Raw genomic sequence first — 25,875 nt, 5'->3', positions numbered from 1 at the left:
AGCACAGTTTTGCACTTGGGAGATTTGATTTGAGTTTTCTGAAGCAGTACCAAATAGGTTGTTGAGGGCAAAGTCATAAATATCGTCTATAGGGGCTTCAGCAAGGCATTTGATAAGGTTGTGCATGGTAGGTGGGAAGGGATGAATGAACCAAGTAGGGATTCGTTCCCTTGATATTTAAGGGAGAGGGGAATTTTGTTGGAGCTGGTGGTAATTCTGAAAGATAAACCGAGCTGGAGAACTATCTAGGAGAACAGTTGAGGGTAAAGTATGGAAAATAGTTTACATTCTGTCCAAAATAGATACATTCTGTCCAAAATGGCAGAAGTGAAATCATGTTTCAGGAAAACAGCCATTTCAGGCATTCTGTTGAAAGTATCATTATTGGGGCAAATATGATGTTGACAGTGCAATCAAGCAGTTCCTATCCACTGATTTGCTCGCCAAAGCCAAATGTTTTAGCAGATAGAGATACAGCGCAGAAACAGGCCCTTCGAGCCACCGAGTCTAACACTATCCTACACCCACTGGGGACAATTTTTACATTTGCCCAGCCAATTAACCTACATACCTGTACGTCTTTGGAGTGTGGGAAGAAACCGAAGATCTCGGAGAAAACAGTCAGAAACAGGTGAATTGATCATAGGGAACAAGGAGATGGCAGACCAATTGAACAACTACTTTGGTTCTGTCTTCACTCGGGAAGACATAAACAATCTGCCGGAAATAGCAGGGGACCTGGGGTCTAACGAGATGGAGGAACTGAGGGTAAACCAGGTTAGTCGGGAAGTGGTGTTAGGTAAATTAAATGGATTAAAGGCCGATAAATCCCCAGGGCCAGATAGGCTGCATCCCAGAGTGCTTAAGGAAGTAGCCCCAGAAATAGTGGATGCATTAGTGATAATTTTTCAAAACTCTTTAGATTCTGGAGTAGTTCCTGAGGATTGGAGGGTAGCTAATGTAACCCCACTTTTTAAAAAGGGAGGGAGAGAGAAAACGGGGAATTATAGACCAGTTAGCCTAACATCGGTAGTGGGGGAAATGCTAGAGTCAGTTATTAAAGATGTGATAGCATCACATTTGGAAAGTGGTGAAATCATCGGACAAAGCCAGCATGGATTTATGAAAGGCAAATCATGCCTGACGAATCTTATAGAATTTTTCGAGGATGTAACTAGTAGAGTGGATAAGGGAGAACCAGTCGATGTGTTATATCTGGACTTTCAGAAGGCCTCCGACAAGGTCCCACATAGGAGATCGGGGTACAAACTTAAAGCACACGGTATTGGGGGTTCAGTGTTGAGGTGGATAGAGAATTGGTTGGCGGACAGGAAGCAAAGAGTAGGAATAAACTGGTCCTTTTCGGAATGGCAGGCAGTGACTAGTGGGGTACCGCAAGGCTCAGTGCTGGGACCCGTTATTTACAATATATATTAATGATTTGGACGAGGGAATTCAATGCAACATCTCTAAGTTTGCGGATGACACGAAGCTGGGTGGCAGTGTTAGCTGCGAGGAGGATGCTAGCAGGCTGCAGAGTGACTTGGATAGATTAGGAGAGTGGGCAAATGCATGGCAGATGCAATATAATGTGGATAAATGCGAGGTTATCCACTTTGGCGGCAAGAACAGGAAAGTAGAGTATTACCTGAATGGTGGCCAATTAGGAAAAGGGGAGATGCAACGTGACCTGGGTGTCATGGTGCACCAGTCATTGAAAGCAAGCGTGCAGGTGCAGCAGGCAGTGAAGAAAGCGAATGGTATGTTTGCATTCATAGCAAGAGGATTTGAGTATAGGAGCAGGGAGGTTCTGCCGCAGTTGTACAGGGCCCTGGTGAGACCGCACCTGGAGTATTGTGTACAGTTTTGGTCTCCTAATCTGAGGAAAGACATTCTAGCCTTAGAGGGAGTACAGAGAAGGTTCACCAGATTGATTCCTGGGATGGCAGGACTTTCATAGGAAGAAAGATTGGATAGACTAGGCTTATACTCGCTGGAATTTAGAAGACTGAGGGGGGATCTTATTGAAACATATAAAATTCTTAAGAGGTTGGAGAGGCTAGATGCGAGAAGATTGTTCCCGATGTTGGGGAAGTTCAGAACCAGGGGTCACAGCTTAAGGATAAGGGGGAGGTCTTTGAGGACCGAGATGAGAAAACATTTCTTCACACAGAGAGTGGTGAGTCTGTGGAATTCTCTGCCACAGAAGGTAGTTGAGGCCAGTTCATTGGCTATATTTAAGAGGGAGTTAGATGTGGCCCTTGTGGCTAAAGGGATCAGGGGTATGGAGAGAAGGCAGGTACAGGTTACTGAGCTGGATGATCAGCCATGATCATATTGAATGGCAGTGCAGGCTCGAAGGGCCGAATGGCCTACTCCTGCACCTATTTTCTATGTTTCTAAAACCCACGCAGGTCACGGGGAGAACGTACAATCTCCATACAGACAGCACCCGTAGTCAGGATCGAATCTGAGTCTCCGGCGCTGCATTCGCTGGAAGGCAGCAACTATACCGCTGCATCACCGTGCATGACCATTTACTTGAGACTTAATCACAACCTTGGTCTATAGACCAAGGCAAACAATTCCAGAGGCGAGGCGAGAGTGGCTGTCCTTGACATATTTGACTAAGTGTGGCATCAGGGCACTTTGATAAAACTGAAGTCAGAGGGCATTAAAGGGAGTCGCTCCAGAGGTGGGGACTTACCTTGCACAAATGAAAGGTGGTTATGGAGGTCAATCTTCCAAGCTCCAAGACTTCACTGCAGGATTTCCTAAGGGCAGTGTCCCAGGCACAATTGAGCTGCTCAATGACTTTGATTGCTAATGATTGCACAATGTTCAATTCTATTTGCTACACATTAGCAAAGAAAGCACCATGCCTGAATGCAGCAAGACCAAGATAATATTCAGCTCCAATAAGTAGCAAGCATATTTGTGCCAAGGATTGACCATCTCCAAAAGGGTGCATCAAACACCTACCCTTGACATTCAATGGGATTATCATTGCCAAGTCCCCCACCATCAATAACACGGGTGAGGGGGTGGTCAGTCATTCAAAAATTCCACAGCACTAGCCACACAAATACCACAGCCACAATAGGTCAGAGGTATTCTGCATTATGGAGGACATCAGAACATGAATAATACCTGAACATGTCTTTGAATGATCAAGGTATAGAGGGATTACTACAGATAGGCATAGACGTGGTGAGCCAAATGGTCCATTTCTATTCTATATAGGTTTAAAGGTCAGTTTGTCACATGTACTAATTAAGGTATAGTGAAATTTGAGTTACCAGCCATACTAAGTGAAAAGCAACAAGACACACAACCACATAAAAGTTAACATAAACATCCATCACAGTGATGGAAGGCAATAAAGTTCAATTTTCTTCCCCTTTGTTCTCCCTCAGTCGAGGCAGTCAAACCATCCACAGTCGGGACGATCAAAGCCCCAGCAGCCACCGATTATGTAATACATAACTCTATGAAGTCGTAAGACACTGCACTAGAATCAAGAGCACAGGAGAAACTCAGCAGGTTGAGCAGCATCTGTGGACATAAAGGGATGGTCGATATTTCAGGTGAAAATCCCGCTAAGTTCCTCCGGCAGTTTGTTTTTTGCTCCGACTCTTGGAAGATGGTAATCTGTACATTTCACTATTTCTAATTATTTCAGAATCCTGGAATGCATGAGGTCCTGGGAATTTATCAGAATTCAATCCCATTATTATTTAAATCCTCCCAAACTGTGCGATCAAATTCTGCTTTAATTCCAATTACAAGTTTGCAGATGACACCTGGCAGATGTGGTCAGGATCTTGAGCAATGACAAAACACAGCACAGGAAGGAAATAGAGATAATATAGTGTTATATTAACAATCTCCCTCAATGTTATCTAGATGAGCTAGTCATCCACTTCAGGAAACAGGGTGTTGTACACATACACTGATCAGCCAAAACATTATGACCACTGACAGGCGAAGTGAATAACATTATCTTGTTACAATGGCACCTGTCAAGGGTGGGATATATTAGGCAGCAAGTGAACAGTCAGTTCTTGAAGTTGATGTGTTGGATGTAGAAGTGGGCAGTAGTAAAGACCTTGACAGGGCAGTAGTAAAGACCTGAGCGACTTTGACAATGACCAAATTGCTATGGCCAGATGACTGGGTTAGAGCATCTCTGAAACAGCAAGACTTGTGGGGTGTTCCTGGTCAGCATTGGTGAGTACCTACTGACAGTGGTCCGAGGAGGGACAAACCACAAACCGGCGACAGGGTGTTGGGCGCCCAAGGATCATCAATGCACGAGGGCAACGAAGGCTATCCCGATTGGTCCGAACCGACAGGACTACTGTGGCACGTCACAGAAAATTTTAATGGTGGTCAAGGGAGGAATGTGTCACAATACATAGTGCATCACACCCTGCTGCGTATGGGGCTGCACACGGAGGACCAACAGCATATCAGGCAGGTGGTCATAATGTTTTAGTAGGAAAGAAAACCGCAGATGCTGGTTTAAATCGAATGTAGACACAAAATGCTGGAGTAACTCAGCGGGTTGGGCAGCATCTCTGGAGAGAAGGAATGGGTGACGTTTCGGGTCGAGTCTGAAGAAGGGTCTCGACCCGAAATGTCACCCATTCCTTCTCTCCAGAGACGCTGCCTGACCCACTGAGTTACTCCAGCATTTTGTGTCTACCTTTGATCATAATGTTTTGGCTGATCGGTATTAATGCTGAAGTGCAAATTGTTGAGAGTTTCAAGATCCTGAGTGTAAATAACACCAATAATTTGTTCTGGTCCTATCACATTGATGTTGCAGCCAAAATATTACAACAGCATCACTTCTTCCTCATAAGTCAAAGGTAATTTGTCATGTTTCCAATCACACTTATTAATGTCTAGATTGACCTTGGAAAGCATGCTATCGGGATGCATTACAACTTGGTTTGGCAGCTACTCTACCCAAGATTGCAGAGTTGTTAGGGTGACAAATGAAGATCAATCAGTTATTGGTTCTAATTGGTGATGGCTGGGGGTGGGGAGTTAAGTGAGGGAGAGAAGCAGCTAAAGAATGGATGCTGTCAGTGATCCTTCAATGTAAAGATATTCCTCAATTTACAAATGGGGTCAAGGAAAGAGCGTTCTCATCGCGGCCATTTCCACCACTACGCACAAGAAGCCATTGTGTGCAGATGCCAAGAAATGTGATCAACTCTGGCTGAACAATTTCTAATCTTGTGATGTGGACTCGATAAGAAGAATTTACAAATGTTTTATTCATTCTCGATGCAACATCAGCTTTTAATGGTGAAGAATAAATTGTGGGCACATTCTGAATGAATAGCACATCTCTTCCAACACAGGAATACATTGGGGCAAACTGCCTGTGATACATTGCAGCCAGCATTTGATGAAGTTTTGCTCAATGAGATTCCAGGAACGCAACCCATCTATAAATAACATTTATACAATGACATCACCGTCAACTGATGTACTGCACTTCAACCACCGAAGTAGGTTTAGGGCAGCACAATGGCAGTGTAGTAGGTGCAGGAGTAGGCCATTCGGCCCTTCGAGCCTGCTCCGCCATTCAATATGATCATGGCTGATCATCCAGCTCAGTAGCCTGTACCTGCCTTCTCTCCATACCCCCTGATCCCTTTAGCAAAAAGGGCCACATCTAACTCCCTCTTAAATATAGCCAATGAACTGGCCTCAACTACCTTCTGTGGCAGAGAATTCCACAGACTCACCACTCTCTGTGTGAAGAAATGTTTTCTCATCTCGGTCCTAAAAGACTTCCCCCTTATCCTTAAGCTGTGACCCCTGGTTCTGGACTCCCCCAACATCGGGAACAATCTTCCCGCATCTAGTCTCTCCAACCCCTTAAGAATTTTATATGTTTCTATAAGATCCCCCCTCAGTCTTCTAAATTCCAGCGAGTACAAGCCCAGTCTATCCAGTCTTTCCTCATATGCAAGTCCCGCCATCCCAGGGATTAATCTGGTGAACCTTCTCTGTACTCCCTCCAAGGCAAGAACGTCTTTCCTCAGGTTAGGAGACCAAAACTGCACACAATACTCCAGGTGCGGTCTCACCAAGGCCCTGTACAACTGCAGCAGAACCTCCCTGCTCCTAAACTCAAATCCTCTTGCTATGAATGCCAACATACCATTCGCTTTCTTCACTGCCTGCTGCACCTGCATGCTTGCTTTCAATGACTGGTGCACCATGACACCCAGGTCACGTTGCATCTCCCCTTCTCCCAATCGGTCACCATTCAGGTAATACTCTGCTTTCCTGTTCAAAGTGGATAACCTCACCAAAGTTCAATCCCGACTACAGGTGCTCTGTATGGAGTTTGCACGTTCTCCCAGTGACTGTACGTTTTCTCCGGGTGCTTTGGTTTCCTCCCACATTCCAAAGGCGTGCAGTTTTATAGATTAATTGGCTTCTGTAAATTGTCTCTGTGTCGGATAGAACTAGTGAATAGACAATAGACAATAGGTGCAGGAGTAGGCCATTCAGCCCTTCGAGCCAGCACCGCCATTCAATACGATCATGGCTTTTCACTCTCAATCAGTACCCCGTTCCTGCCCTCTCCCCATACCCCCTCACTCCGCTATCCTTAAGAGCTCTATCCAGCTCTCTTGAAAGCATCCAACGAACTGGCCTCCACTGCCTTCTGAGGCAGAGAATTCCACACCTTCACCACTCTCTGACTGAAAAAGTTCTTCCTCATCTCCGTTCTAAATGGCCTACCCTTTATTCTTAAACTGTGGCCCCTTGTTCTGGACTCCCCCAACATTGGGAACATGTTTCCTGCCTCTAATGTGTCCAATCCCCTAATTATCTTATATGTTTCAATAAGATCCCCCCTCATCCTTCTAAATTCCAGTGTATACAAGCCCAATCGCTTCAGCCTTTCAACATACGACAGTCCCGCCATTCCGGGAATTAACCTAGTGAACCTACGCTGCACGCCCTCCATAGCAAGAATATCCTTCCTCAAATTTGGAGACCAAAACTGCACACAGTACTCCAGGTGCGGTCTCACCAGGGCCCGGTACAACTGTAGAAGGACCTCTTTGCTCCTATACTCAACTCCTCTTGTTATGAAGGCCAACATTCCATTGGCTTTCTTCACTGCCTGCTGTACCTGCATGCTTCCTTTCATTGACTGATGCACTAGGACACCCAGATCTCGTTGAACTCCCCCTCCTCCTAACTTGACACCATTCAGATAATAATCTGCCTTTCTATTCTTACTTCCAAAGTGAATAACCTCACACTTATCTACATTAAACTGCATCTGCCATGTATCCGCCCACTCACACAACCTGTCCAAGTCACCCTGCAGCCTTATTGCATCTTCCTCACAATTCACACTACCCCCCAGCTTAGTATCATCCGCAAATTTGCTAATGGTACTTTTAATCCCTTCGTCTGTCATTAATGTATATCGTAAATAGCTGGGGTCCCAGCACCGAACCTTGCGGTACCCCACTGGTCACTGCCTGCCATTCCGAAAGGGACCCATTTATCCCCACTCTTTGCTTTCTGTCTGTCAACCAATTTTCTATCCATGTCAGTACCCTACCCCCAATACCATGTGCCCTAATTTTGCCCACTAATCTCCTATGTGGGACCTTGTCGAAGGCTTTCTGAAAGTCGAGGTACACCACATCCACTGGCTCTCCCCTGTCAATTTTCCTAGTTACATCCTCAAAAAATTCCAGTAGATTTGTCAAGCATGATTTCCCCTTCGTAAATCCATGCTGACTCGGAATGATCGTTACTGCTATCCAAATGCTCAGCAATTTCGTCTTTTATAATTGACTCCAGCATCTTCCCCACCACTGATGTCAGACTAACTGGTCTATAATTACCCGTTTTCTCTCTCCCTCCTTTCTTAAAAAGTGGGATAACATTTGCTATCCTCCAATCCACAGGAACTGATCCTGAATCTATAGAACATTGAAAAATGATCTCCAATGCTTCCACTATTTCTAGAGCCACCTCCTTAAGTACCCTGGGATGCAGACCATCAGGCCCTGGGGATTTATCAGCCTTCAGTCCCATCAGTCTACCCAAAACCAAGGGTCTCGACCCGAAACGTCACCCATTCCTTCTCTCCCGAGATGCTGCCTGACCTGCTGAGTTACTCCAGCATTTTGTGAATATACCCAAAACCATTTCCTGCCTAATGTGGATTTCCTTCAGTTCCTCCATCACCCTAGGTTCTCCGGCCCCTAGAACATTTGGGAGATTGTGTGTATCTTCCTCAGTGAAGACAGATCCAAAGTAACGGTTTAGCTCATCTGCCATTTCTTTGTTCCCCATAATAAATTCCCCTGCTTCTGTCTTCAAGGGACCCACATTTGCCTTGACTATTTTTTTCCTCTTCACGTACCTAAAAAAACTTTTGCTATCCTCCTTTATATTATTGGCTAGTTTACCCTCGTACCTCATCTTTTCTCCCCGTATTGCCTTTTTAGTTAACTTTTGTTGCTCTTTAAAAGAGTCCCAATCCTCTGTCTTCCCACTCTTCTTTGCTATGTTATACTTCCTCTCCTTAATTTTTATGCTGTCCCTGACTTCCCTTGTCAGCCACATGTGTCTCTTACTCCCCTTAGAGTCTTTCCACCTCTTTGGAATAAATTGATCCTGCAACCTCTGCATTATTCCCAGGAATACCTGCCATTGCTGTTCTACCGTCTTCCCTGCTAGGGCCTCCTTCCAGTCAATTTTGGCCAGCTCCTGCCTCATGCCTCTGTAATCCCCTTTGCTATACTGTAATACTGACACTTCCGATTTTCCCTTCTGCCTTTCCATTTGCAGAGTAAAACTTATCATGTTGTGATCACTGCCACCTAATGGCTCTTTTACCTCTAGTCCCCTTATCAGATCAGGATCATTACACAACACTAAATCCAGAATTGCCTTCTCCCTGGTAGGCTCCAGTACAAGCTGTTCTAAGAATCCATCTCGAAGGCTGGATCCATTTCCTGGGGTCCATTTCCAACCTGATTTTCCCAGTCTACCTGCATGTTGAAATCTCCCATAACCACCGTAGCATTACATTTTTGACACGCCAATTTTATCTCCTGATTCAACTTGCACCCTATGTCGAGGCTACTGTTTGGGGGCCTATAGATAACTCCCATTAGGGTCTTTTTACCCTTACAATTTCTCATTTCTATCCATACTGATTCAACATTTCCTGATTCTATGTCACCCCTTGCAAGGGAATGAATATCATTCCTTACCATCAGAGCAACCCCACCCCCTCTGCCCACCTGTCTGTCTTTTCTATACGTTGTGTACCCCTGAATATTTAGTTCCCAGCCCTGGTCCTCTTGTAGCCATGTCTCTGTGACCCCTACAACATCATACTTGCCCATGACTAACTGAGCCTCAAGCTCATCCACTTTATTTTTTATACTACGCACATTTAAGTACAACACTTTAACTTCTGTATTTACCTCCCCTCTCACATCGGTCACAATTGGCCCTGCCCTTAATTTCTTTTCCCCTCTAGAACTTCTGTTCCCATTCTTCCGAGTCTTTTGCAATATCTCCTGTATTCCCTTTTACCTCATCTTCATATTCACAATTTGTTAACCCCTCCCCCCCACTACTTAGTTTAAAGCCACAGGTGTCACACTAGCAAACCTGCCTGCCAGAATGTTTGTCCCCCTGCTGTTAAGATGTAACCCGTCCCTTTTGTACAAGTCACCCCTAGCCCAGAAGAGATCCCAGTGGTCCAGAAATCTAAATCCCTGCTCTCTGCACCAGCCCCTCAGCCATAAATTCATACCCTCTATCTCTCTGTTCCTGGCCTCACCAGCACGAGGTACCGGTAGCAGTCCAGAGATAACCACCTTCGACGTCCTACTTCTCAGTGTTTTTCCCAACTCTCTAAACTCCCGCTGTAGCCGGTCAGATCTAGACTCGGTGGTCCGAACGGCCCGTTTCCACCCTGTATCTCTAAACTAAATGAATCCAAAATGCATCAAAATCCATAGATAACTAGCAGGAATGCTTCTGGAAGTCTAATGGGTCTACACAAACATTCGTTTCTTTTATGCACTCTGCAGCCATACTAATTGAAGTCAGACAAGGCCTGGTCTGATAAAAAGCCAACAATTTGAAATGTTTCTTTCTGGGTGTTGACGACGTGAATATTTCTAGTAATTATAAACAAAGTATTTATTTAACCCCAGTTGATTCTGTGCCCTCAAAACACTATTGCCCTTTCCTCTAATTCATTCATCACCTCATTGCTCATTCATTAACCTCCACCAGCTTTCGGTCCAAAAATGTCTGTTTTAAAATTCTATTTTGCCATTCTCCCCTATCTGTAACTTCCATGAGACATAATCTTACAACATGATAGCATTCTACCAATTCGACATCCTGACCAACTCAGTTTTCATTGAAGAATTGAATGCTATCACGGGTTGACCAGGCTCGGGATTATGAATTCCCTTTGCTTGCCTCTCCCGAGTCCCTCCCCCACCCCTTTATGACTCTACCACAACCTTGCAATTTGCTTCCTAATATTTTGGTATGATCCAGAACACTCCTGTTAAGGGATGATATATGTGCACTTGCATACATCTTGAGGTGGAAATCAGTAGAACCTAAAATATGCATCACAGCAAAATATTTTCTGCTAATGTAATTAACAATTTATGGGGAATATTGAAAACGTGCGAAATATAGCATAATTGGCAGAAAAAGCTCCTCGTTCCTCAAGCAGTTTATTCAATACGTAGGTATCACAAAATGCTGGAGAAACTCAGCAGGTCAGGCAGCATCTAGGACACTGTCAGGGGTCGGGACAAAGAAAGGATATAGGTGGAGATAGGAAGACAGTGGGAGAACTGGGAAGGGGGAGGGGAAGAGAGGGACAGAGGAACTATCTAAAGTTGGAGAAGTCAATGTTCATACCGCTGGGCTATAAACTGCCAAAGCGAAATACGAGGTGCTGTTTCTTCAATTTCCGGTGGGCTTCACTATGGCACTGGAGGACGCCCATGACAGAAAGGTCAGACTGGGAGTGGGAGGGGGAGTTGAAGTGCTCAGCCACCGGGAGATCAGGTTGGTTAAGGCGGACTGAGCGAAGGTGTTGAGCGAAACGATCGCTGAGCCTGCTTTTGATCTCGCCGATGTAGAGAAGTTGACATCTGGAGCAGCGGATACAATAGATGAGGTGCAGGTGAGCCTCTCTCACCTGGAAAGACTGTTTGGGTCCTTGGATGGAGTCGAAGGGGGAGGTAAAGGGACAGGTGTTGCATCTCCTGCGGTTGCAGGGGAAAGTGCCTGGGGAGGGGGTGGTTTGGGTAGGGACGAGTGGACCAGGGAGTTACGGAGGGAACGGTCTCTGTGGAACGCAGAAAGGGGAGATGGGAAGATGTGGCCAGTAGTGGGGATCCGTTGGAGGTGACGGAAATGTTGGAGGATGATTTGTTGGATACGCTGGCTGATGGGGTGGAAGTTGAGGACAAGGAGGATTCGGACCTTGTTACGAATGGGGGGAGGACGAGCAAGAGCGGAGTTGCAGGATATAGAGGAGGCCCTAGAGAGAGCCTATAATGGAAGAGGGGAAGCCCCTTTTCCTGAAGAATGAGGACATTTCTGATGCCCCTAGTGTGAAACCCCATCCTGGGTGCAGATGCGGTGTAGACAGAGGAATTGGGAGTAGGGGATAGACTTTTTGCAGGAGACGGTGGGAAGAAGTGTAGTCCAGATAGCTGTGGGAGTCAGTGGGTTTGTAGTAGATGTCAGTCACTAGTCTGTCTCCCGTGATGGAGATGGTGAGATCCAGAAACGGTAGGGAGATGTCAGAGATAGTCCAAGTATATTTAAGAGCAGGATGGAAATTGGTGGCGAAATGTATGAAGTCAGTGAGTTCTGCATGGGTACAAGAGGTAGCACCAATATGGTGTAGTGGAGGCAGAGTTCCAATATGGTGTCATCAATGTAGTGGAGGTAGAGTTCGGGGAAGGGGCCGGTATACGTCTGGAACAGGGATTGTTCGACGTACCCGACAAAGAGGCAGGCATAGCCACGCCTCTGGTTTGGAGGAAGTGGGAGGAGTCAAAGAAGAAGTTGCTAAGGGTAAAAACCAGCTCTGCTAGGCGGAGGAGAGTGTTAGTAGATGGGGATTGGCTGGTTTACGGTCGAGGAAGAAACGGAGGGCTTCAAGACCATCCTTGTGGGGGATGGAGGTGTAGAGTGACTGGACATCCATGGTAAAGACGAGGGAGTGGGGCCTGGAAACCGGAAGTTATCGAGGAGACAGAGAGCATGTGAGGTGTCTTGGACATAGGTGGGGAGGGATTTGACATGGGGGGGATAGGATGGAGTCGAGGTAGGTGGAAATAAGTTTGGTGGGACATGAACAGGCAGAAACAATGGGTCTGCCAGGACAGTTCTGTTTATGGATTTCAGGGAGAAGGTAAAATCGGGCTGGTGCTCGTCGGTAGGGTCATGGTCCAAGGTCCTTATTCAACACGTAGGGCAGCTTCAAACTAGTCAACCTTTTGATCTTTGTATTGCAAATGATAGTCTTGTAATTCCTAGATTAGTTAGATTTCAATCTTAAATGTGGATTCAAGGGCTCTCATTGCTTTAGCTTTTGCGCATCTGAAAATAACTGTCAAGCAAATTTAGCTTGAGCGTTAATGTAGTTACTTTAGAGGCCTTTTGAGATAAAATGACATTGAAGCACCAATTAAAATTGGAAAGTAATCTAATGCTGCACATGTAAACTTAAAACACCGTAAATTATGATTTTTAGGGTGGCAATAAAAAAAGGGCCTTTTTCGCACAGGTACTGTAGGATAGTGTTAACTGTGCGGGGATCGCTTGTCGGTGTGGACTTGATGGGCCGTACGGCCTGTTTCCGCGCTGTTTCTTTAAACCAAACTAACTACAGAAAGCCTGGATCATATCAAATGTCCAAACCCTAACGGTCTGAATTAAGATGCCCAAGAGTTGAACCTACCAATATCCTCAGAAACAAAATCCAGATTTCCCCCAAGTGTTTTTTTCCTTTTATTTATTGAATGATTTTGCATTTTTTTTATACAAAATTTGTACCAATTACAAAATCCTTACTTTTGAATAGAAATACCAGGCTGCTTTTGAATCACACTACAGAAGGGGGGGAAACAGGTAATGTGTACACTCTGGAGCTCACAGAGCTTAAAAAAACAGCAAGAAACACCACGCACGGCCAGACAAAATTACTGTTACCCTTTTCATCTTAATTTCTTAAAGTATGCATTTATAACAAAATCATTATTAATAAACCTTTCCAAAGTTTTTTTTTCCTGCATAACACTTTCTACAACAAAGGCAGCGAGAAACAACTATTAAACTGGCCTAGGGTTCTAAACGCATAAAATTAAATTACAGAAAGACACTGCTTACCTGTAATTAATGTCCAATAGAAGATGCGCTGAAAGTGATTATATTTGCCTTTCATCTTATTTGACAACAATTAAAAAGAATGAACATGCAATTAGTTGAAAAAACCTCCGAACTTCAATTTACGCCAGTCCATGCAGTCAACCATTGTGAAGTGACAACAACCTCGCGATCTTCCCATCAAACATTGGGGTATAATAGAATGGAGTCAGAGGGACATTACTCAGGTCTGTAGTTGTTGGCAGCTTTCTTCTTACTTCCTCGATGAAGGAGTAATCAGTTCTCATTCAGCTCTATTGTGGACTTCATATTTTGCCCTTACCCCTATCTTTATTCATCCAAATGCTCAGATATATATTTTTTAAATATGGTAAAATTAAGTTTGTCTGGCCTAGATCCTATGGAAGCACAAGGATAGAACATCACTATTAATTATTTACATAAAGACGGTTAAATCAGTTCGGGGGTGGGTGGGAAGTGAAGATTAGCATTGAAAACAGACCAAATAAGGCAAACTGTATATACAATAAGCTTTAATCTGAAAATGTTGCCTAGAGACCAACTGTACACAAAAATTATTTAGAACTCCATTTCTTTTGCAGTTTGCCTTTTATTGAATGAAAATCCCAAACTTTGGTCATAAGAATGCTAGCCAAACCTAGTATTAACACTTTCCAGAACTAGGCATAGTGATCTTTAAACAGCCCCAGATCGATACTGATATAGAACACCATTCCTTAATTTGAACATGGAATGGGAAGTAGCCAAATCCACAATTGCTACTAATCCAATTCTGTAGACATTCAGCATTGCCCCATCTTATTTGAACTCCAGTGATCAATTCCTCAGTCAAAAATGGTTGGTAACATAAATCACCAGTAACTAAAGGAAAAAATCTGGTGTAGTCAGTCACTTTTCCAGTTATTGTAAAGCAGCTTATCTGGGCTCCTTTCTCTCTCGCTCCACATCCCCACCTTCAATTGTATGTAAACTCGCTTCAACACAACATATAACTTGCCTTCACTTAGTTTCATCAGGGTCACAAACCCCTATTTATCAGAATCAACTGGAACTCCACATAGCAGAATAAATGCAGTGAATGATCAGAGGTCTGAGAGATTTACTGTGTGATCTTTAATTCACAAGAGCTGCAGCCTACTATTCAAAGATTATCTTTTCCAATAACTCACTTTTATACAATGTATTTTCACAAAATTTATAAACTGATATTTAAAAAAGCTCATCTGTGAAGTTCGACCAGAAGAGCAGCAAAATCAACAAAACGTAACTTAAAATGGGTAACGAGTGCAGTGCTATCTCTATAGTCTACCTGACTGCAGTAGTCTTAGTCTTTATCACAGGAACCACAATAAGTTCAAAACCCCCAAGAAAGATGCACACCATCTTTCAATCAGGTTATCTGATCAGGTTATCAACGTTACTTGTAGTCAAAATGTGGTACACTGCACCAAAATAAAACAGCCTTAGGGCGCTTGTGTGTAAATCTACTTCTGCCATTTTATTTCTTCCACTAGGGCTTGGCAAGATTGAAAAAGAAACATTTGTCTGAAGTCCATTGGGAGTTGTAAAGAGTTTCCCCCCGATACTTTCCACTTGCATCGTTTGTACAGGCAACCCCAATGTAATTGTCCACATTCCTCCAAGTTATTTGGAATTTCAGTTCCCTTGCAGCTCCTATCGTCTTGCTGGAGTCAGCAGCTGGGCAGTTGTCATTGAGTCTGGAAAGAGGTTGTGGTAGGTTGGAAGTGGCACATAGGCAGCGGTGATCATTTTTCCTACAAAAAAAGAAAATGGTTACATTCTAAGCTTACAAACAGTCATAAAAAGTGATTAATAGATGCTCAATTAGAAAGGCACATAAATAAATCTTCATGAGAACAAATGTAACTAATCTCAGCTAGGTAAAAACAAGAGCCCTTCTTAGGACCTCTCCACTCAATTTTAGTACAAGATTCTCAATGCTAACTGGAATTTCAGTAGGTAAAGATATGAATTTGTACTTTGATAAAAATTGCACTGAACAAAAACATCCCAATCTTCAAACGGTGACTTGCTAACCCAACTCAATCTGGAAGCTCAAAGGAAAACAATTCAAGTTAGCAAAGATATAAAAAAGGTTGCTTCCAAAGATTCCTGGCATGTCAGCATCCCACAATGAGGAAGAAAAAAAGTTCCAAATATTTTATTTCAGAGTATTGAAACTCCAAATATTTTTCATACAGCCACACATCCCCATCAATACCACCTTAAATGTTTTTAAATGTCTTCAAAATAATTGTCTCTAAAAAATGATTAAGTTGATACGGTTTGTTTACCACCCTCCAATGAAGTACACAATGACAATGACAAGATCAGCATTTTATTGCCCATCCTAATGACCTCTTGAAAAAAGTAATCAATTAGGAAATTTCACTGGGCAGTGAACAATGATGTTTCGGCACATCTGGATTTTTGTACAAGTTAGCCTGGCCAAAGAACAATACTGAGCTAGATGGATTTTGACGATTCAATCATTTCATCACCAATTAATTCAAACTTTTAAAATTCAATTTAAAATTTCCTATCACTCTGGTAGAATTTGAACATGTGCCTGTAGATTAGTTAAGATCAAAAGAAGCTTGACTAAATATACCCAAATATGCATGTTCAGCACACTTTAAATACCTACCTGCAAACCACCTTCCGTGTAAGGCGCCAACGGCTGCAGCGGCAGCGGCAATAGTGGGACATTTCACATAGACATTTCCCTGAGGAAACAAACCATACCATTTGATAAGGTGACAAAGCATTCACCCAATAATCAGCATTTGTTATAGGTTAGTCGGGCAGCACAAAAATAAATCTTTTGTCCCACTTACTCCATACCAGCCATCGAGCACCTAATTACACTAACACTGCATTATTTCTATTTTACCGTTTCACTGCTGATTCTACCATTCGCCTACAATTTACAATGACCAATTTACCTTCCAACACATATTTGGGATATGGGAGGAAATTGGAACACAGAGGGAACCCACATTGCCACAGGGAGATCATGCAGACTGCACACAGAAATGGTGATCAGGATGCCACCTACATTAGTGTTAAGAAACAGCAGCTCTATTGCACGAAGTACCATGTACAAAGCTGCAGATTTCCAGCAACGGTTATCTTGCCAAATACTAGATTATTTACTTTAATGCTTACAGTTTAAAGAAATAGTCATTGCATTGGTTACCCTTCTGGTTACATCAAAAGTTGGAGTTATTAAAATTAACTGGTCAACAGACTAGAAAGTTTTTGAACACAGAGAACACAAGCAGAGATGCTTGCAGCAGGGAAATGTTCAACCAAAATAGAATAGAAAAACAATAACAATAATTGCGAGAGTACATTTTAACCCCTCCCCCCCACTAAATGTGACTCCTAAGCCAGGGCAGGCAGCCGATTTTGACCTCATTCTGTGCCGATCTGATGGTCGAGATTGTCCCTTGCGGCCGGGGCTCTGGAATGCCAGCCCAGCCGATCTGTTCCCATGGCCACCTTCTGCGGCTGACTATCTCGCACCACCCCTCCCAACCAAAGGCCGTGACTGCTGTTGGTCCGGCAAAACATATAATATGTCAAGGCTCTGGAACAAAAGGTGCCAGAAAATCAGTACAGTATGTGAAGAAATAAAAATGCTTTGGAATATCTGGAAAAAAGGCGAAGGTGGGGGAAGTACAAATTGTAAAGGAGCTCGTTAATTAGCATGCTTTTTATAGGATGGAATATAGAATCCTGGAATGACACTGAAAAGAGAAAGGTCTTCCTTCTCACCAATGTTTGTACAGTGCAGTTCTATATGCTCATTCTTGTGCTTACTAAAAGCTCATTGGCAGAATTAATATGGCTTTTTCTTCAACAATGGAGTTCTCAACTCCCTATTTGGTTCTTTGCAACATAACGCGAGTCAAGATAGCAACTGTTTACTAACTATCTTCACCACTGGCACTTTGAACCAGCTGGCAGAAATTATGTTCTTACAGAAAATCTTGCCAGGAAAGACTGCTCACCTGGGGTGAATTTTTATCCACAAATAAGTGAATTACTCCTCCATGCTTATTGCATTCTTCAATTACATCATCTCGGATTTCTTGGTCCCAGGCTGGATCATCTTCCCTTCATAAAGAAATTATATTTAAGTGAGAAAAGGCTTGCAAATATACCACTGTTATGGCAAATAATTAATGAATTCCAAACAGTTACTTCAAGACATTCTCAGCCAAAAACGTAATTTAATGCTTTATTGGGTTGAACTGGGATGTAAGGAAAATAAACTGATGTAGGCAGTCATTATCCACCCTTCTCTAACTGATGTATCTGCAAAAGTAATGTTTTTTTTTACAATGTTCTAAAAAAACTTATTTACAAACAGGGGCGAGAGAAAAACGGGAAAAGAGGAATGTTCTCCCCATCCCCGTTCTAGAAAAGAACAGTGCTTACTGCTGATCATACTTGAGTATCACCAACTAAAACTTTTCATGCAACATAAGGAAGAGTGCCATCCATCATTGTAATGGTTTCTAATACCAAACTGAAATAAATGGCTATCAAGTAAAACATAACATTTGGAAAAAGCATGCTAGTTGGTTACTTTAATAGAATTTCAGCCTCAAAGCCCACGTAACGGAAAATGGAAATAACCAACACATTTCCATAAATAAAATCACGATTTTTTTTGTAAAAATTGAGTTTAAAAAAAGATTTAGAAAAATTCTTCCTTCTTTATCTGATACTTGTCTCATTTTCACCTGACCTGTCACTATCTCCACCCATATGTCCATCACAACCCCTCACCTGTACCCACCTATCATTTGCAAGGCTTTGCCCATCCGCCTCTTTTTTCCCCAAGTTCATCCCCCATTCCAGTCTGAAGAAGGGCCCTGACATGAGACGTCACCTGTCCATTTCCTTCACAGATGGTGCTTGACCCGCTGTTCATCCATCACTGTGTTTTTGTTCAAGATTCCAGCGTCTGCAGTTTCTAGTATCTCACTAATATCATATCATATCATGTATGTACAGCCGGAAACAGGCCTTTTCGGCCCTCCAAGTCCGTGCCGCCCAGCGATCCCCGTACATTAACACTATCCTACACCCACTAGGGACAATTTTTACATTTACCCAGCCAATTAACCTACATACCTGTACATCTTTGGAGTGTGGGAGGAAACCGAAGATCTCGGAGAAAACCCACGCAGGTCACGGGGAGAACGTACAAACTCCTTACAGTGCAGCATCCGTAGTCAGGATCGAACCCGAGCAGCAACTCTACCGCTGCGCTACCGTGCTGCCCATATCTGAAGCTTGTTTCCAGAGTAACAAGAATAACACCATAGCCGAACAACTGATTATATAGGAGGAATTGCTTTTGAATTGCATCGTTTTGGTGTAAAAATTCCAGAGAACTTGATCACTGAATATATTTAAAGTGACAATTGACATCTATTTGAAGGTAATGGTGCGTGAGATAGATCGGCTATGACAATAAACAATATGTGCAGTAGGCGGCCATTCAGCCCTTCAAGCCAGCACAACTCCCCCTCCCATTCCCAGTCTGACCTGTCTGTCATGGGCCTCCTCTAGTGAGGCCCACCGGAAATTGGAGGAACAGCACCTCATATTTCGCCTGGGCAGCTTGAAGCCCAGTGGTATGAACATCGACTTCTCCAACTTTATAGTTCCTCTGTCCCTCTCTTCCCCTCCCCCTTCCCAGATCTCCCTCTATCTTCCTGTCTCCACCTATATCCTTCCTTTGTCCCGCCCCCGACATCAGTCTGAAGAAGGGTCTCGACCCGAAACGTCACCCATTCCTTCTCTCCCGAGATGCTGCCTGACCTGCTGAGTTACTCCAGCATTTTGTGAATAAATACCCACAATTCAACGTGATCATGGCTGATCATTCTCACTCAGTACCCCGTTCCTGCCTTCTCCCCATACCCCTTCTGACTCCGCTATCCTTAAGAGCTCTACCTAGCTCTCTCTTGAAAGCATTGAGAATTGGCCTCCACTGCCTTCTGAGGCAGAGAATTCCGCAGATTCACAACTCTCCGACTGAAAAAGCTTTTCCTCATTTCCGTTCTAAATGGCCTACCCCTTATTCTTAAACTGTGGCCCCTGGTTCTGGACTCCCCCAACATTGGGAACATGTTTCCTGCCTCTAACGTGTCCAACCCCTTAATAATCTTATATGTTTCGATAAGATCCCCTCTCATCCTTCTAAATTCCAGTGTACACAAGCCTAGTCGCTCCAGTCTTTCAACGTACGACAGCCCCGCCATTCCGGGAATTAACCTATAGCAAGAATATCCTTCCTCAAATTTGGAGACCAAAACTGCACATAGTACTCCAGGTGCAATCTCACTAGGGCCCTGTATAACTGCAGAAGGACCTCTTTGCTCCTATACTCAACTCCTCTAGTTATGAAGACCAACATTCCATTGGCTTTCTTCACTGCCTGCACGCTTCCTTTCAGTGACTGATGCACTAAGACACCCAGATCTCGTTGTACGTCCCCTTTTCCTAACTTGACACCATTCAGGTAATAATCTGCCTTCCTATTCTTGCCACCAAAGTGGATAACCTCACATTTATCCACATTAAACTGCATCTGCCCACTCACACATGTCTAAGTCACCCTGCAACCTCATAGCATCTTCTTCAGTTCACACTGCCACCCAGCTTTGTCATCTGCAAATTTGTTAATGTTACTTTTAATCCCTTCATCCAAGTCATTAATGTATATTGTAAATAGCTGCGGTCCCAGCACCGAGCCTTGCGGTACCCCATTAGTCACTGCCTGCCATTCTGAAAGGGACCCATTTATCCCTACACTTTGCTTTGTCTGTCAACCAATTTTCTATCCATGTCAGTACCCTACCCCCAATACCATGTGCTCTAATTTTGCCCACTAATCTCCTATGTGGGACCTTGTCGAAGGCTTTCTGAAAGTCATGGTACACTACATCCACCGGCTCTCCCCTGTCCATTTTCCTAGTTATACCAAAAAATTCCAGAAGATTAGCCAAGCATGATTTCCCCTTCGTAAATCCATGCTGACTCGGAACAATCCTGTTATTGCTATCCAAATGCTCCGTAATTTTGTCTTTTATAATTGACTCCAGCATATTCCCCACCACTGATGTCAGACTAACTGGTCAATAATTTCCTGTTTTCTCTTTCCCTCCTTTCTTAAAAAGTGGGATAACATCAGCTACCCTCCAATCCACAGGAATAATCCTGAATCTATAGAACATTGGAAAATGATCACCAATGCAACCATGATTTCTAGAGCCACCTCCTTAAGTACACTGGGATGCAGACCACCAGGCACTGGGGATTTATCAGCCTTCAGTCCCATCAGTCTACACAACACCATTTCCTGCCTAATGTAAATTTCCTTCAGTTTCTCCGCCACCCTAAGATCTCTGGCCACTAGAACATCTGGGAGATTGTTTGTATCTTCCTTAGTGAAGACAGATCCAAAGTACCGGTTCAACTCGTCTGCCATTTCCCTGTTCCCCATAATAAATTCCCCTGCTTGTTTTCAAGGGACCCACATTTGCCTTAACTATTTTTTTCCTCGTCCATTCAACAAGATACTATGATCTTGTTCACTGTGGAGACATTTGCAACAGGATTTCAGCTTAATCAGCCATTGTCGGTTTGCTTAATCACATCCTCATTCAAGTTATGCCAAATTGGTTAATTACCGTTACTCAAATACAAACATACACAATCAATCTTTTCTACTGGCTGTACCAAGTAGCTTTATTCCAAACGCCAGTGCAGAACAGACTCAATTGAAATATGGAAGGCATGTCAATACTACCTATTTATATTTTGGGAAAGATTTCAAGAAAGCAGGCCAGCGAAGAGAATAAAACTTACGACTGTGGGTTAAACATGTTGGACAGCTGGAAACACTGTGTCGCTATTGGTGGGGCATTTACAGCCATAGGATTCAATGCTGAAAATAATAATAATAATGTAAATTAAAAAAAATCCCATTCAAGATAAAAGATCAATTGCACTTAGCGCATTCATTCCGTAACATGTAACTTGTGTCACTTTACATTGTAATTATGATCATTTAAAAAATACACATTTGCACTGAACCCTAATTTTCTAAACAAGATGCAACAAATATATTTCATATTTCCCATCACGATTTGACATACCCAGTCTTGTGAACATTATTGATACATTTACTCTATCATTAACCTCCTTGAAAATGCAAAAGATGAGTTCACACTGTTCCTATTGTTGTCACCTTAAATTGTAAGGTAGGTGCAATTGGCAGTGCTATGGTCACTGTTGTCATGTTTTGTTAACGAGTGCCATAGAACTTAATTTAAATTCTGGTGTGTAATCATGTTGTGATACAAACAGTAGAACCATGCTATATATAAGTTCTCTTACATGCAGCAAAATCTTCCACCAACCACCTTAAACTGGCCCATGCTTTTGAAATTCCTCATGTCACAAATATTCAAGGAAAGGCCAACACCATCCGAAAAAGCTCCAGTCTGTTTCTTAAGTATGATCATTATTGTAACACCATTAATACAGCAACTACTTGTATATAGTGACGTCTCAAATATTCTGCTAGAGATGTTAAAAACTAAACACTTTCCAAAAGCTTAAGAAAAAGTGCTCACACCATTCCGGATTTAGCAACCCTTATGTTGACGACTTTGCAACAGCCTCAAAATGCAGTGCATTATATTAGTGTACACACCTAGACTCCAGCTCAACACAAATAATGGAGCAATGCTGATTATATTGACATACAGGCCATGAAATGAATTAATTAAAAAAATACCAGCTCCTTGGGGATAAAAAAGCTTTTTTGCTTATAGATAACCCAGCAAATTTCAGACACACTTACATAATTGTGACTACACCGCCAATTTAATTCAGTATTTGTGCATTCATTTGGGATGTCCTGAGGAATTGAGGACACCCCAACCGTAATCCTTCTGTTTAACAAATAAATGAAAGAAATTCACCAGAATAAAACTTCTTACCTTCAGTCTGCTGCATAATTCTGGTCTGCAAATCTAACAAAGCAGAAGGGACAAATATTAAATCCTCTCAAATAATGTATATTAACAAACACATTTTTGAACATTCAAGTCAGCAATTATTAAAACCACATTGTGTAAAAACCCCACCTCACTGTTAAAAGAAACAACAGCTCAGTAGCAAAGTCACCAACGCATTGTCCAAATCAAATGCAGTCCCACACCCTATTATATCCAGGAAGCAGCAGTTAAAGTATTAATTAGCAATTCAAAACAAAACAAAGGCAGTGTGAAATTACTTGGAGCGTCAGAACAGTTAAAAACCCATTACATTAATAATTACACGGTCTCTCTACAGAGCGAGAATTCTGTGGTATTGAGGAGCGTTAATAATGGGTAGAGAATACAATCCACAAAATTTGAATATATAGAGTGCAATGTTGCAACGATGAGCATTTGCAAATCAAAATGAAGAAACAAACTTTTTAAAAATGCATCGAACTTGGCCAAAGAGGAAAAAACTAACCAACTAAGAAGGATCAGTAATTTTAAAATGACAATCATTTCAGTTTAGATAAAACAGTTCCGAACAAGTAATTCAGAAGCATGGACAAATAATCCATGAGCCTTCTGGTCAACATTAAAAATTGAAAGTAGACAGATTAGTAATTGGCCAAATGTGGCAAACCATATCAAAAGCAGAAAACCAATCCGGCCAATTATTATTCCAGTCCACTCTCAATTTGATGGACACAGTTATCGAGCAGCACTTACTTACCAAGAACTTGTTCATTGATGTTCAGCTTGGGTTCCCCCATGACCACTCTGCTCCAGACCTCATTGCATCCTTGGTCTAAACATGGACAAAAAGAGCAGATTTCTAGAGGCGAACTGAGAGCAGCAATTAAAAAAAGATGTGGCATCACATCATAGAATTGGAGCAAAATTGAAGTCAAAGGGAATCTTGGGTAAATCGCTCCAATGTTTGAGCCATGGATAGCATAAAAGTCTGAAGTTGCTGATGGACCCAGGCTCAATCACCTCAGCCCCAAGATATCATTGTAGGAGTTTCTCAGGGCAATCCAATAGCTTTATCAGTAACTTTCCTTCAATCATGTCAGAAGTAGAAATATTTGTCGATAATTGCACAATTTCAGTTCCAACTGCAATTTCTCCAGAAAATTGAGCCAGCTATGTGCACATGCAGGAACACCTGGACATTAAGGCTTGGGCTGATGGGCAGCACGTGATATCTGTGTGCCACAAGAAAGTCAGGCAATGACCACTGCCAGTATATTAGTACTCCAAAGACGTACAGGTATGTAGGTAAATTGGCTGGGTAAATGTAAAAATTGTCCCTAGTGTGTAGGATAGTGTTAATAGTGTTTTAGTGTGCGGGGATCGCTGGGCGGCGCGGACTTGGTGGGCCGAAAAGGCCTGTTTCCGCGCTGTATATATATGATATGATAATCACCCCTTCCCTCCATTAGTCAAAGGAACATGATGGAATACTCTTAAAACTTGGCTGGATGAACATGGTAGGCAGAGGACAAAGCAGTTTGCTTGATTGGCACTCCATCCTCCACAAACATTCTTTCCACCACCTGAAGGTTTACTATCTATATGATCCACTGTGGCAACTTAAGAATTTTTCAAAAATAAATCTCAAATGTATAATCTCTAACTCCTAGCAAATCACCATCACCTGCAAGTTCCCTTCCAAATCATACAAATTATCTTAGGAATGTACTCCCCAGTTCAGAAGCATGGGAATATTCTCACCCAAGTTTAGTTTTATTTATTATTTAGTTTAGTTTATTATTGTCACGTGTACTGAGGTACAGCGAAAAGCTTTTTATTGCCTGCTATCCAGTCAGCGGAAAGACTACACTTTGTTACAACCGAGCTGTCCACATTGTAGATACAGGATAAAGGGAATCCTGCCATACAGGCAGCTCACCACTACCTTCAAATAAATAGTTATACCAGCAATAGCCAAGCTCTGAATAAACAGTCATACAAATCTGTTTGTTATACAAAAACACCATGAGGTTTAACTTTACCTGCTACTGCTGCCATGGCACCCAATGAAATGTTACCACTCATCTGCAAAGCTTGTTGTGCTGCCGGAGGTATTTGCAATCCTGTTCCTGAACCGAAAAGAACATATGCAAAAAATATTAAGACACTTACAATGCGAGAGACATTATAAACAATTCTATGCAAAAAGAAAATTTTAGTGGCAAGAATAAACAAAACCAGCTACCAAAGTGATAACATAAGAGCAAACAAAGTTAGTCTGATAAAAAAAAGTTGAACTATTCTCCAGATGGAAAAGACCGACAAACTACCTAACAAACATTTAAGATCTTCAGATATGGAGAGGATGCGTGCATGAAGTCTAAACATAAGTATGGATCTGTTCATGCAAATAGCCTGTTTCATGCCAGTAAATTCTAGCTTAAGATAGACCATCATTAAAATATTGATTACATCACAACTTTGATCCCTAGTTTCTAAATAGTTAGATCACTAAGCAGTTGTAAACAATAGCACTTTAGTTATTAATTTACAAGCATTTGGATGGACACAGATAAACTCGCCCACATCTGATGATAAAGATTATAAATTGTGAGAATAGCAGAGCTTGCAAAAATAGACAGGTTAAATGAGTGGGTTAAAACAAAGGCAGATGAGAGTATAATGTAGGGACATTGAAAGTTATCCATTTTGGTAGGAAGAATAGAAATGCAGAGTATGATTTAAATGATAATAATGCAGAAAGATCAGGGTTTAGTGATACAAAGAAACACGTTATCATGAAGTTGCTGCAGATAACTACCGCAGACACAGGAACATTGGCCTTTATTGCAATAGGTGCAGTGTCAAGGGAAAGGAAGCCTCGCAGGTTAATCAGTCTGTATCTAGAGGAACACATGCACTTTGCTCTACTTATCCAAGGATATAGATGCCTTGGAAACAATTCTTCCTAAATGTTCACAAAATAAATTCCTATAATGAAGTTGCCCTTGTGCTGAATGGGCCTATATGTGTAGTTGAGAAAGACAGCAGGCAATTGAGGTCCCGAAGAGCCGTAACATGGTTAATACTGTAAATATTTCTCCTGAAATCTAGGATTAGAGTATTGCCATTGAATATGGTGGCAAAGAGACATTCCCTTTACTCAATATGAACATTGGAATTCTCTACCCAACGAGAAGGTTGTGACAGCTGATCCATTAAAACTTAAGGTTGAGACTGATAGAACCAAATGAAATAAAGTTTTGCGTTGGAAGGAACTGAAGATGCTGGTTAACACTGAAAAATAGTTTTAGGTCAAATAATTGCAGGC

The 25,875-nt window shown here is 42.4% G+C and overlaps 1 protein-coding gene across 13 annotated transcripts in view; it reads right to left on the bottom strand.

Moving 5' to 3' along the window:
- Positions 1–13,076: 13,076 nt before the first annotated feature.
- rbm39a (RNA binding motif protein 39a) overlaps positions 13,077–25,875 on the bottom strand; it is a 39,465-nt gene continuing 26,666 nt past the window's right edge. For all 13 annotated transcript variants that reach the window (XM_078418830.1, XM_078418837.1, XM_078418841.1 and 10 more), the window contains 7 exons: positions 24,587–24,673; positions 23,302–23,376; positions 22,527–22,559; positions 21,388–21,466; positions 17,511–17,616; positions 16,142–16,220; positions 13,077–15,248 (listed from right to left, as the gene is read on the bottom strand). In XM_078418830.1, the coding sequence (XP_078274956.1) occupies positions 15,148–15,248; positions 16,142–16,220; positions 17,511–17,616; positions 21,388–21,466; positions 22,527–22,559; positions 23,302–23,376; positions 24,587–24,673 (560 nt within the window). In that variant the 3' untranslated portion in view covers positions 13,077–15,147. The remainder of the gene's footprint in view (positions 15,249–16,141; positions 16,221–17,510; positions 17,617–21,387; positions 21,467–22,526; positions 22,560–23,301; positions 23,377–24,586; positions 24,674–25,875) is intronic.

Source organism: Rhinoraja longicauda, chromosome 22 (assembly GCF_053455715.1).
Source record: "Rhinoraja longicauda isolate Sanriku21f chromosome 22, sRhiLon1.1, whole genome shotgun sequence".
NCBI classification, from domain to species: domain Eukaryota; kingdom Metazoa; phylum Chordata; class Chondrichthyes; order Rajiformes; family Arhynchobatidae; genus Rhinoraja; species Rhinoraja longicauda.
This window is presented reverse-complemented; position numbering and strand designations above follow the sequence as displayed.